Genomic DNA, 13,969 nt, shown 5'->3' on the forward strand with positions numbered 1-13,969 from the left:
ACTCCACATGCCCAAGATGGACCTCCTAACCCTTCCCCCACAAGCCCTCTCCTCCCGCCTGCTCTCCCTGATCAAGGTAGGCAGCCAGAAATCAGCCTTGCTCTTGTTTCATACCAGTCACCAGGTCCTGTCGGTGCCACCTTCTAAAACCCTAAAAAAAATCAACAAAACTCCTAGAAATGCTTTACATCCCTCCATCCCTTCCCCACCGCTGTCCAAGGCCAGACCCTCCTCAGATCCTCTCCCCGAAACATTAATAAGCCTCTTCAGTGATCTCCCCCTACAGCCAGTCTTTCCCCCGTGAAATTCTTAGTCCACATACCACCAAAGCAGTCCAACCAAGCCACGACCCTACTTAAAACCCTTCCAGGCTTCCCAGTGCCTCCAGGATACAGTCTGATCCTCTCAGGCAAGTCCATTGGAAATTCAGCCATGCCTCCCTCCAACCTCCATTCCTTCAACAATCCAGGCTCCAGCCACACCCAACTGCTGTCCACTTCCCTAATGTCCCACATTTCTGCATGTACTGTTCCCTTGGCTCAAAACACCCTTCCCTATTCCCACTCCTCCCACCCTCAGCTCCCTGAGAAAGCCAGCTCCTGTTTTAAGACCAGGTCAGTATACCTCTGTTTGTGTTCCCAACTGGCCTCGCAGGCAGGGCTAGCCGCCCCTCCTCTGTGCCTGCTCTCAATACGAACATTGAATCATTATTTCACTTTATTGTATCTCCGATGTGATTGCGTTCCCACGTCTGCTTCCTGGCTGGACTGTGTGATATCCAAGAGCAAGGACAATGTCTCATTCATCTCTACCTCCAGCTGCTTGCACAGTTCCTGGCTCAGAAAAAGGCATGCCTATGTTTGTTGAATGAATAATCACATACTGAGTACTTCGTCAACGGATGCTGCCATCACTCTCTCGTAGAGTTGGGGAAACTGAGCCTCACGAAGTGGAAGAAACTTGTCCCATGTCCCACTGCTGGTGAGGGACAGAGTCAAAATCTGAACCCGGATCTGTCTGGCTTCCCATGGCCTATCTTCTTGGCCGGAAGTCAAGACTTTTAGAAGCTGACCTGACTCAACAGTTCTGATCTTATCGCCCCCAAAGCACAGCCATCTTGGTCTCCTCACCCGCCCCCGACACACACCAGACTCACATCGCCTAGACAGGCTGTTTTCCTGGAGGGAAAGCCCTGCCCATTCCTTTCCGCCTCCACAAATCTCCCTCAGTCCTTGTTCAAGGTCTAGCCAAGTCCCACCTCCTCCTTGCAGCCTTCTCTGATCACCGGGGTTAACGATCACAGCCGCCTTTATTGATCATTTAGAATAGCGCCTAGCCCATATAACTCACTGAGTCCTTGCAACAACATCATAACCTCCATGTCTCTGAAGAACGATGTGCTTAAGTAAATTGTGCAAGCCGACCCACAGCAAGCAGCAAACTCGGATTGGACCCCGGCAGCCCTCGCTCTTAACCACGCTGCCGTTTGAGGCTTTCCTTGTGAGTATCTGTCTCATCTCTGGGTTCTCACACCAGCCACTCCCTGAACTGCTCTCCCTCGAGCCCGGAGCCATCTCTCTCACAGCAGAAACTGTCAGGACCACGGGTATCGCATGTTACAGCCGAGAGAGTGGATCCACATACGTGACCTCATTGACTCAACTTTCACGCACGGAGGTCTTATCCGCCCCACCAGCGGGCATATTGTTTTGCCTAACATGAACTCAGGATTCCAGCAGACTCGTTATCAAGGACAGCGAGGAAGAGCAGAACAAAAGGAAAGACAAAGTTCTGAGCGGCCAAAACGAACATCCTTGGCAGAGGTGATGCATTAAAAACCATTATCTCCTCATAGGAGAACCTCTCAGACCTTACCCAGAACCCACTTACTGGGGGTGACCCACAACCCCAACATGCTTGGGAATGCTGATTTCCAAGTTTGCAGACAAAGCGGGGAGGGAGGGGGGAGGGGGAAGAGATGTGAGCTGCCGCCCGACAGCTTCTCCTAAGGGCGGAGGTGGCAAAACTCAGGAAAAGCTAATATAAGAACTCCAACTGCAGCAGTCAGCCATCGTTTCAGGCAGGGACAAACCCCAGGGAAGGAACCACTGTGTGACAGTCCAATGCCTAAGGGGGATTCACGACGTCCTGAGTCATCCGGAAAAGGTTAGATCACTTTCCAAATATTATGCTTAGGGGAGGCAGAGAGGTGTGCGACGTATCTCAGGAAGATTTCCATCTGAAATGCTTTCAGTGTTGGTGAGTTGTATATTTTAACGGGCTAATGCTCCACTTTCCAGGGTGAGTTTCTCCCCAAGGGCCCCGGAAGACTGGGGTTTTACTGATTGATTTCCACTGCCCTCTCTCGGTGCTGGGACCGCTGGCTGGCAGACACAGGAACACCCTCGTGGCCTACTGGCTTAAGGGAGAAGCTGTGACCTGAAGAATGTGGGGTGGTTACTGACTTCTGATGAAAACACTGTCCCTAAATACCCCCAATAAACCACACGCAAGTAATGCACAGACACAGCTGACCGACCGCCTGAGCTTTGGGAGGCAGCGTGGACAAAGGTGGGGGGGCAACCGCCCCCCCCCCGGAGTCAGCCCAGGGTTCAGATCCCAGCTCTTCCGTCTCAGGCGGTAGCATGAGGATGAGATGAGAAAGTTCAAGGCGCAGCAAACGCTCACTAGCTGTGAGGCCCCAGGCTCTACCCCCTTGACTGTGTGATCTGGTCTCTTTTTGTTCTAATGGCTCCTTCACCATGTCTGCGGCCACTCCTCTCCAACTGTGGACTCCTCTGAAGTCTCTTCACCTTCTCCTTGGCCGCCTCATCCAATTCCAGAGCTTCAAATATTTTCTCTCTCTACACACGCGCCCGTGGCACCCAGGTCTCCACCCACAGCCCCGCCTTCAACGCAAAGCTCGGGTCTCACATTTCCAACAGCCTGGGCGCCTCTGTCTCGGAACACCGAGGGACATGGCAGTTCAACACGTCATGATCTGTGGCCCAACCCTGCTCCCCTCCCGCCACCACCCCCTTTCCTTTTACGCCTCTGCTGCCACTGCCCACCACCACCGTCCTTCTAAGCAAACCTGAAACATCATCACCTCTGCCTCCTCCCTGCCCCGCCACGTGCGACAGGCAGGGTCCCAAAACTTCCATGCCAAGAACAGCTCCCGAGCATCTTCCTCGCCACTCCCGAAGACCACCAAGATTCGGGGCCTCACAATCTCCCTCCTGAGCTATCTTCCAGCCGATTTCTCCACTGTCTAACTCTGCTGCCTATGGTCCTTCGACACCAGACTCCCAGCCTCTGATAAATGGCTCTTACTATTCACCTATCTGCTCAAAATTCCTTTGTGGCTGCGTTTGCCGATACTCGGGACGCAGCACCAATAAACGTTGGTTGAATGATTTAAGTCAAAACTCCAAGACCTGGCTTCAACCTGCTTCTCCTGCTTTAGAGTCCACCCGTTTGCTTATATTCTTGGGGTCCCCTCAATGGACGGGACGTACATGTCCCTCCCTCCCATGCCTTTACTCTTACCGGTGCCTGTGCATGGACTGGCCTCCTCAAACCAAGCTTACTCATCCATGGTCAAGGTCAGTCTTCAAAAGCATGTTTTTTATTACTGACCCCTCTCCCCCAACTTGTAAAACTATCCCCTTCCTCAAAACACCAATAACACTCTGCTGGTAATAGTAACTACCATCTACTATTATTACGTACCAGACATTGATTTAATTCCCACGACAGACCTCTGAGACAAGCATGCTCATCTCCATTTACAGGTAAGGAAAAATTCCTCTGAAGGTTAGGCACTCACCTGATGGGGCGGGCCTAGTGAGTGCGGAAGTCAGATTGAAACACAGACGTGAGACTCAGGAGTGCACGGTTTGCTCACTAAGCTGAATTGCCTTGCTACAACTCTTTGGGTATATACCACACCATTTTCTTGTAAAGATCTTATTTATTTATTTGTCAGAGAGAGAGAGAACGCATGCACGCACAAGCAGGGGAGGGGCAGAGGCAGAGGGAGAAGCAGACTCCCCGCTGAGCAAGGAGCTCAGGGGCTCAATCCCAGGACCCGATCCCAGGACCCGGGGATCATGACCTGAGCCAAAGGCAGATGCTTCACCCACTGAGCCACCCAGGCGCCCCTAGACCACACTATTTTGTGTCTTGTTCTTTTGCTGGGGTTTATCGGGCATTTTCTATGTGCCAGTCACTATTCTAAGCACTTGACATGAATTAGCTGATTAGCTCCTATAACAAGTCTGTAAGGTAGGTACTATTATTGCCCCCACTTTCCAGGAAAGGAAACCAAGGCAGAGAGAGCTAAAGTCCAAGGTCACTGCCCAGGCAGTCGTGGCTACAGTCTGTGCTTTTTACCACGGACTGGACTGCTTTTTATCTGCTTCTCCAATTAAACAGCCGACGCCCACAGCAGCAACTTACTCATTTCCGACCCCCCTTCAGCCCTCAACACGAGGCTCGCACAAAGGAGGCCTTGATAACTACTTACTGAATTCCATCACCTACAAAACGTAGGAAACACACGTCTGAATGACATGCCTCTACCTCCCTGCCTACTGGCTTCACACTCCTCTCCCAAGCTAGGTGCACCCCTGCCCCTCCGTCCTACACATCTGTGCCCCCATTCCACTCGGGGTCTCCCACACACCTGCACACCCTCTTCCCTGATCACTTTTCAGCCCTTTATCTTCACACGTGAGGGACAGGAGGCATTCCCACGCAAATCACTGCACCAGCCCCATCGACTCCAACCCCGCTTTGGCAGGTAATCAGCAGTGGGTACACACACTCAGTGACTCACACTTAGCTCTCTCTTCAATGACCTGTGGCCAGACTCTTCCCCCCGCCCCCAGAGAAAAAAGAAGCATATTTCCTAACAGGGAGGTTCTCAGTCACTGGGTAGGCCCAGACCCAGGAAGGCAGGGGCGTTATTCCAAAGAACCCCAAATCCAAACGCACACCAGGTACTGAAGGCACGTTGCTAGGTCTTGCATGTAAGGCTACAAAACTGTCTTCTAATGTATATTGGATTAACCACAATGGCAACTACAACATGGAAGACATCGAAAAGCTTTCCTGAATTCATAGTAGCTTTGAGTTGTCTCTTTTCACAACGGACAGACACAAAAATAACTCCTATTTGGAAAGGGTCCTATGAATTACTGCTTTTTAAAATGCCCACAATTTCAAAAAAGTTGAGACTCATTCAAAGCAGATAATCATGACATGAGGGTAACTTCAGGGGGAAACTTGCAGACTCTGGCCCTCAAATCAGTCTCAGGGATGAGGAGCCAGGCCTATTCCACTTAAAGTCTTCCTCCTCAGCCCCCCTACCCAAGGGTGGGAGTGCATTCCTTTCCTCCTTGGCTAGATGAGAAGGTACTAGAAGTGTAATGAGCACAGGATATTACAAAAGCTGCCCAGGAAATAGGAACAAATATAAGGAGAGGGAATGAGGTCATGGGGTGGGGAGAGGGAGGCAAATCAGGAGGCTTGTCACTGTGCTTGTCACCTCCAGATACAATCAGTCTTTACGACCCTGTGCCCAACCACAGCGCCTATCTGAAAATATACGTAGACATATTTTCATATACACATACACAGCCTTTGTTCTCCCAAATACTTTTTAATATTTCTTCATTCTACAAATTTTTATCAAACACCCACTAAGTGTCTGGTACTGTATTAGGTACAAGGAATACAGAGAGGCAGATCCCTGCCCTTTTATCTCAGACAAAGCACCACCCCTCCCTCAACAGCTACCACACACACACATACACAGAGGCAACCCTGCCCCAACCAGCTGTCTGACACCCACCTAATACCCCCTTTCCCTCTTCTTCATGAATCTCACACACACACACACACACACACACAATGGGTCAGATATGCAGCCATCTCTCCCAGCTCCAACACAGCTAACACAAACACTGATCCAGCACACCCATATGATACACAAACTGTCCCTCCCACACACAGGTACTCCAGCACATCTCAGACACACAACCACACAACCCATACTCAGAAGCACACACCTTTTTCGCTCACTGGGAGCCTCTGGCCAATAAATCCTTTCAGGGGATGGACACGAGGGTCTGGTTGACCAATGTGCCCCTGGCTGCATTTTTCATACACTCGGGCCCAATTCTGCCAGTGAGTCCATGGGCCAGCTACTGAAACCTCTCTGTAGCCCAAATTCCCTTTCCATCAAGCTAGAAGGGTGGTTCATCGTATTTTCTTAGAAAGGCTTGGAGGGGAACGGTCATAGAGATCAGAGAATCAAGTTCAAAGTCATGCAAGGAAAGATTCCTCATGGAGTTCCAGTGTCTGACCGAGGTTTCCCATTAAGACACACGCACGTGGGTACCCGCACATGAGCACACGCCCTTACACTTGAGTACTACTCCCTCTCCTAGGCACTGCACTCCTATCTGCAATCACTGCTCTGCTGAAGCAGACCATCCGCACATAACACACACAGAGCCAGACCCACAGCCTCTGCGTGCAGGCGAACACACACAGACACATACTTTCACAGTTTAGGGAGCACCTGAACTCCTTGGAGAAAAGGTGAGAAGGTGTCAGGTTAACTTAATACACACAGTTCCTGAAGATATATCCCACAACCTTATACAAATAATCCCACAAAAGCAAGCCAAACACTTTCCTTAAGGATACCTCTCCCACAATCACAGATGAACAGTCAAAATACTGCGCATCCCAAACCCAGGGCCACACGAGCAGACTCGGCTCCTCCCATGGCTGTCCACATGCTGGCAGCCAGGAGGACACCCAGCCCCAAAGCAGTCCTCAGGCCTGGCCGTGCTAGCTTGAAGGCACACACACGCACACGCGCACACTCCCCAAAAGACTACCGCTCGGCGGAGGGGGCAGACACACATAGCTGCTAGGTGGCCCACAGCTTCTAGGAGTCAGGGGCAGAGGAAAGCAAGCCTGCCACCACAGACCAGGGTCGAAGGAGATGCCCACCCTCGCCCCCAAACTGACGGGGAACGTCTCCCTCACTGCCTCGCCAGACCAAGGTACAACAGGTGTCTTCAAGTCCCTCCTTCCCCGTTCCCCTGAACCACAGCCCGCAGGGACCTGGGCCTGGCACCACCCAGGCAACCTGTCCCCTCTTTTCACTCAGCTCCGCCTCCCGAAGCTGGGGAGCCGGTGGAAGCTCTCCCTCCCTGAAACCTCCCTTTCCAGGCAGGACCTTGCCATCCCCACTCTCCCTCACCTGCCCTCGCTGCATGCCCTTCTCCCCACGCCCAGGCCGTCTTCCTCCCATCTGCCCCGCCCTCACCAGCCATACTTGCCACGCTTCTCTCTCAGAAGCTCTCAGATTCGCCGCCGGCAGCACGCAGCACCTGCTCCGCCCGCCTGGGCCCGCCACGCCCCCGCCTCGCAGGCCCCGCCCGTTCCGGCCCCACCCACAGCCCATCACGCCCCGCCCCCCGGGGAAGACCCTCCGGCCCCGCACACCGCCTAGCCTTCCAGGCCGCCCACACCGTCAGGGCTCCTCCCAGGCCCCAGACCTGACGCCCCTATAGTCCCCCACCCCAAGCCCCCCCCCCCGGACAGATCCGGGCCACACACTCCCTCACACACCCGGACCCACAAGCCCTCAAGCGCCTGGACCCTCGTCCTCCCGCCAGCCCCTCGCAGGACCAGACGACACAATACTACCCACAGGTCGCCCTCACCAGCCACGTCCACACAGGTCACTGGCTAGCCACACGCTCCCTCTCGGGACCGGCGTCCTCACCCGCCCCTGGCAAGGACACGCCTCATGACCCTCGCGTGCTCGTGCAAGCTGTCACACGTCCTTAAGCCCGAGCCCTCGCGCCGCCCGCACCCCCTCAGGCCGCGACCCCGCACCAGCGCAGGCAGCCCCTCACTCCCGAGCCCAGGTGCTCAGCGGCGGCTCCCCGGGGGCTCACCTTCGCTGCAGAACTTGCCGCCGAAGCCCGTGTGGCTGCAGTCACAGCCCACCTCGCCGGGGGCCAGCACGGTGCAGAGGCCGCCGTTGGCACAGGGGTTGCGCGCTGGCGCGCACAGGGGGTCGGCGGCGGCGCCGCGCAGGCCCTGGCTTCCCAGGAGCGCGGGGGGCCGCTCGCCCAGCTTCAGGTTGGCCAGGAGGCCGCGGAAGGGCGGCTCGTACTTGACGGTGCTGAGTGTGAGCGCTGAGAGGCGCACGTCGGGCGGGATGCCGCCCACGAAGAGGTCACTGGCCACCTGCATCTCACGCCGCTTCGAGCGCACCTCGGCGGCGCGGGCCTCGCCGTCCACCGCCAGCGCCGTGCGGCGCGCATCGCGGGTCAGCAGCACCATGTGCCAGCGGTCGTCGGCCACCGGCGTGTCCAGCTGCAGCGTGGCCGGCTCGGCGCACGAGAGCGTGAAGCGCAGGCGCAGGCGCCCGTCCACCAGCAGCAGCTCCAGGAAGTCGCAGTCGCCACCGTCGTCCAGGTAGAGCAGCAGCGCGCGCGTGGCGTTGGTGCGCAGGCTGAAGCTGAGCTCGCCGCTGCTCGCCGCGCCCGCCCAGCGCGCGTAGCGAGCCCACTGCCCGGGGCCGCCGCCGAACTCCAGGCTGCCGGCGCCCGCCGCCAGGGCCAGCAGCAGCAGCAGCAGCAGCAGCGGCGGCGGCGGCAACGGCGACGGCGGCCGCCACGGGCTCCCGGCCGCCATGCCTCCGGAGGCCCCGGCCCCGCCCGGCCCCCGGCCCCGCTCAGGCTTCAGAGCCGCGGGCGCATGGGGCGGGGAGGGGGCCGGGCGCCCCCCGCGCCGAGCGGGGCTCCCTCGCCGGCTCACAGTGCCATGGGCCCGGCCTTGGGGCGAGGCGCAGAGGCCCAGGTACCGACTACCCGGGGCGGCGGCAGAGGCGCCCCTCCCCCGCTGCGGGTTCCGACGAAAGATGGGGGAGGGATGCCTGCGGGGAAACAGAGAGGAAAGGGTTAATGAGAGGTTCAGAGGAGGCTGACTCCCCCATCACACCAGCAGGCAACCAGTTGTTTCCTTTTAGGACTCGAGGAGTCGGCCCTGACCCGGAGAGGGTCCCAGAGCAAGAGACACCACCCTAGACGGTAGGACTGGGGGCCCAGCACTTGCAGAGAAATGGCACTCATCAGGGTAATTATTAATTTGAGATGCGAGCGGGTGGGTAGTAGCATCTTAAAGTTCGATAGGGAGCCCAACCCTGTCGCCCTCACCCTCGCCTGCCCTCAGGCCCAGGGCCAGCTCCTGTGAGTGAGGCCTGGAGACCCTCCACCCGCTGGTGACCCCAGCCCCTTCCACTCTGAGCCACCCAACCTCTGTGTGATGCCCCCGCCACCAGCCAGCCAGTCGAGGCTCTCTCATCAGCTCCTGATGCTGGATAATGAAGTTGCTAAATAATTCATTGGGATTAATTAAATGCCAATTCGTCAATGGGATCATTGGGTAACCTGGCTGAGAAGGGGGCTAGGGAGAGAAGCCAGCTAGGACCCAGGCATCCAGGCCCCAAACCCTCTCCATCCATGCAAGGACACACATCTCCAGTTCCCCCCAAACAACACTCACCTCTTCCTGGGCCCCAACCCCACTGCTCACCAGCCTAGATCCTTCCTAAACCTAAATGTCGGTCACCCTCAACCTCCAGTTCCCAGTCCTCAGCCTCAGGCCTGGCCCAATACCTGGGTTCTCTTCACCCTTCCGTTCCACCCCCTCCCCATCCAGGGCTGGGGGAGCCACCAGGAGGCAGGCAAGCTTATTTACATAAAATTGCCTTTCTGAAATGATTACCCTTGTAACGGGCTGTCAGAGAGCAATTTATACCCCACACTGGGGAGGGGAATTTGCATCTCGTTAAACTCCGAGTCGTAATTATTTATATCCAACAACCCTCCTGAATATTGCATTGATTTTATTTTGGGGAGGGAGGAAGGGAAGGAGGTGGGGAGAAGCCTGGGAGAGAAGCAGGGAGGGGCCAAAGTTTAGGAACAGGCAGGGAAAGATTGAAGTTAGGGGGAGGGGGGAATCACAGGAAAAATGACAGAGACAGAAGAGTAATGGAGGAGAAAGCCTGATGGGGAGAAGAGGAAAGAGACGATAGAGAGAATTAATCCAAACAGAATTTGTCAAAGCCCCGGATGCTGGGCATTTTTACAAATGGCATTTAATCACTCTGAGAAGTCCCACTATTCCCATTAACCACTGGGGAAGCCCTCATAGAAAGTCTAGGGACTTGCCCAAGGTCACACCGCCTGTCAGCGGGGAACTGAGACTTAGAACCACGTGTGTCCGACTCCAGTCTCTCCACAGAGGAAGCAAAGGGTGGGGCGGCCACAGGTGTAGCTCAGGGCAGTGGGAACCAGAAGGAGAAGACGGTGAGGGAGAAGGTCGCGTGGGTGTAGTTCCTTTCTACGGGAGAAATCTGGGGAATGAAGGGAGAAAGAGAAAGCTAGGGGCCCCCTAAAAAACCATAGCAGGGGAGTGAGCAGAGAGTCACGGGAGGGCAGGGATGGTTGGAGTGACATGTGTGCCGAAGGAAGAAGGGGCAGAGAAGACCTCAGGAGAACAGTGGGAGAGTTTGGGGAACCATCTCCAAGAGACCCTCAAAGTCCAGTTTTCAGGTCCTTCCATCTGGCTTCTTCTAACTGTTGCCCCACTACCACCACAACCCCCCCCCACTCCCACAGGCATCAGTGGGAACTCAAGTGTCCTGCCTCACTGACCCTCCAAGGGCTGCCCCTTCCCAAGCAGGGGACAGAAGGCGATTCAGACAGACAACCCCCTCTCCCTCCGAACACTGTCCGGGTTATATATAGCTTTGCCACTGCCTCTCCTCATTGGGTAATGGAGATAATTAACATGCGCGGGCTAATTAGCCAATCAAATTAAATGCAGCACCTGCTCCCAGGCTGATTGACGCCCTTAACCCCACACACATGCACCCCCACCCCCGCCCAGGGGAGGGGGACCCTCAGGCTTGGGAGACGGAAAAGCCAAACCCCTCTTCTCCAGAAGGGGCAGGGAGACCCCCAGCGGAGGCAGGGGACAGAAGACCAGAAAAATGACATCCTTCCTCCCTCCCCCGCTGGGGTCTCAGTCTCAGACTGGCCCAGCCTCTCTCTGCCTCTCTCCCAACCCCCACCCCCACCTCCGGACACATTTTGGGGAGGAAATTAATTAGCTATTGATTTCCACTAGCAGAGGGAATAGGATTTCGTGCTGCTGTCCACTCACCCCTCAGCTCAAGAGAGGGAGGGGATTAGTTCCCCTGCCCCACCCCGGAACCCAATCCCTCTGTCATACTCACATCCCCCACCCTCGAGGGAGCTGGCAGAGGGCTTCTTACTGAAAAAACCTCGGGGCTGGGTCTCCCTGGTTTGGGAAGCTGGCAGAGTGAAGGTTGGTGAGGCTGGGAGGCAGATGCCTGGGTCCTAGGAGCCAGAAGGAATTTACCTGGAGGCCAGTGTGGGCAGGGGGAGGCAAAGTGCATAAGAGTCCGGGAGGGGCTGACTCCACGGGGTGGTGTGTGCCCAGCTGTGGAGGGAGAGTGTGGGAAGGGAGCGGGTACTGTGCTGTGAGGCAGCTGTGGGGGCAGAGACTGGGCTCATGCGGTGTGTCCAGGGAGGGGCGAGGGCAGGGTCTGGGAACCAGGGCCCCTCAAGACTCATTACTCATTCTCCCCACAGCCCACAGCTCTGCAGCCCAGGCCAGCCTGGCTCAGTGCCGGGCACAGGGGCTGCCGGCCTGGCCAGGAGGAAGCCCCAGCCCTTCCCGGGTCCTCTCTCCAGGGACTCAGAGTCCCTTGGGGCAGCTGCAGGCCTGTGAGACAGCGAGGGCCCCAAGAGGAGCGTGTGCTAAGTGGACACCTGGGTCCCTTCCACTCTACCCACAGTTCCCCGGGAAACCTGCTGCCCCTCCCCTCCCCGGGACTAAGCTTCCGCTGACCCAGCCTCCCACCCACCCTTCCTCCCAGGACGCAGGGGGTTCCCACAAACCTAGGGCCCACTAACCTTCCTCTACTCCTGGCACACAGCTCTCCAGCCTCAGATCTCCTTGCCACGGGCCCGGCCCAATGCCCTGCACAGCTGCATCAAGTAAACGGTTCCCCTGGAGTTGTACTGGGCAATGGTCCCTCCCCCACCGTCCAGGCACTGCTCCCCAAGACCCCCTCTTCTTCTCCCAGTGCCCACTGTCAGTGCAAGGACGCGGGCCAGAGCAGCCTCGGGATATCCTGTCTGCTGAGTGACGTCACCGCAGCGCACACTGCCAGCGCTGCTGGCCCCAGGCCACTGGTCCTCTGGGGACCTGACCTCTCCCATGTTGCCCAGGACTCTGCGCCCAGGCAGCCTCCTAGAGCCTCCTGCCCACAGATGGACTCTGCAGCCTTGAGCCGGTGGGGAGGGGAGCTGTGGGGGGAGGGGGTGTGGGGTGACTCGGCTACTCTCAGGACCTGGTCTCCTCTCTCGCCCACCGAGCTCTCTCCCACAGACTCTTTCTAGGTCTTCCTAGGCTGACAGCCACCTTCTCGTCTCCCACGGCCAGGCCAGGCCAGTGCCACGGCAGCACGTGGGCTGCAACTTCTGGGCTCCCCAGGGTGCGCCCGGCACCTGCTGGACCACCACACGCACTGTCTCAGCCAACCTCCAGTTTCAGGGCTTTGCGGAGCCCACTCATCAACCCCGGCTTACGGACCGACGAGCAGCCTGGGCTTAGCGCGGCAAATCCATTCACCCAAGTGCGAGCGTAGGTTCGGGGCCTGCTGGCTCCAGCGCCTGTGGCCTACCTACCGCCTTGCACGGTCCACAGGCCACAGGGAAGTATTGAGCCCCGAGCCCACCTTTCTCCACTCTGGCCTTCACAGGGGGCCACTGCCCTCTACAGACAACCCAGACTGAGTGTGCCCCCGGGACCGAAACCACAGAACTCAGAGCTCATGGAGTTCAACCCTCTTGCTTTTTCTGAGGTGGAAACTGAGTCCCAGAGAGGGGCAGTGACTGACCCGGGGCCACACACACGGCAGAGCAAGGCTAAAACAAAGGTCACTGGCCTTCCATTCTAAGAGTTTCCCGCCGTGCCCACCATTCCGGACCTGGGCTTTCCGCCAGACCGAAAACCTCAGCCCCCATACCAGCAGGGCAACCCAAGAAAACAGGTGCACATTCTGGGAGGAGAGGCAGTCCATGCCCATTCTGGCAGAGGCCCTGGCTGGGGGCCTTCACCCCACATCCACCCGCCCCCATCTCGGGCCACAGCGATACCGCACGCGCACGCGTGCACGCACACACACCTCCAGCCATGGGAATGCCAGCCTCCCTCTGGCTCTCTTCGCCTCACGCCAGCTCCCTCTCATGCCAGCTGGGAGTGTGACAGCAGGGGCCTCCCCCAGGCGCCAGGGAGGAAGAGCTGGGTTTACACACATTCTGGTGGCCCCAGAAGGCAGCCCATGGACAGGTGGGAGAAGTGCGTGTTAGGGGGAGGGAGATTTTGGCTCGAGCTAAAGAGAGGCTTGCTGGCAATTTAAAGCCTCCAACAGTGGAGTAGGCTGCCTCCGGGGGGGTGGTGAGTTCCCTGTCTGTGGAGGTGTGTGAGCTGAGGCAGGATGACTACTGCTCAGACTAGCTCAGGAGGGGGCCCTGGAATCCTATGGGAGGACACATCACACTGCTTGAGCCCTAAGGTCCCTTTCGGTCGCAATGTGTTTTTTGGAGGGTCCCCTTTCCTCCCTAAAATCGCAGGCACACTTGGTGGGCTCCAAATGGTTCTGACCTCCCTCCTCTGCTCCCTCCTTCCAGCCCTGATGACTTTTTTGGGGAGACCTAGAGCATGACTGCATCTGGCCACACCTCAGCAGTGGGCAAAAACAAAGCAGTAATCAGAGGCACTCACTCCGGAGCCTGGGTTCAAATGCCAAGCGCCACCCGTTTCTGGCTGTGTGACT

At 57.0% G+C, this 13,969-nt stretch overlaps 1 protein-coding gene and 1 long non-coding RNA gene across 2 annotated transcripts in view; one reads left to right on the forward strand and one right to left on the reverse strand.

Annotated features, from left to right (window-relative positions):
• The window catches only part of NRXN2 (neurexin 2), a 98,971-nt gene extending 90,241 nt beyond the window's left edge, over positions 1–8,730 (reverse strand). The window contains exon 1 of the mRNA XM_040639309.1: positions 7,986–8,730. Within this exon, the coding sequence (XP_040495243.1) occupies positions 7,986–8,730 (745 nt within the window). The remainder of the gene's footprint in view (positions 1–7,985) is intronic.
• LOC121104787 lies at positions 8,384–12,698 on the forward strand. Its single transcript, XR_005837154.1, has 3 exons — positions 8,384–8,511; positions 9,065–9,125; positions 11,718–12,698. It is a non-coding gene; the product is annotated as an uncharacterized LOC121104787 (long non-coding RNA).
• The last annotated feature ends 1,271 nt before the right edge of the window (positions 12,699–13,969 follow it).

This window comes from Ursus maritimus, unplaced genomic scaffold, assembly GCF_017311325.1.
Source record: "Ursus maritimus isolate PB19 unplaced genomic scaffold, ASM1731132v1 scaffold_23, whole genome shotgun sequence".
NCBI classification, from domain to species: domain Eukaryota; kingdom Metazoa; phylum Chordata; class Mammalia; order Carnivora; family Ursidae; genus Ursus; species Ursus maritimus.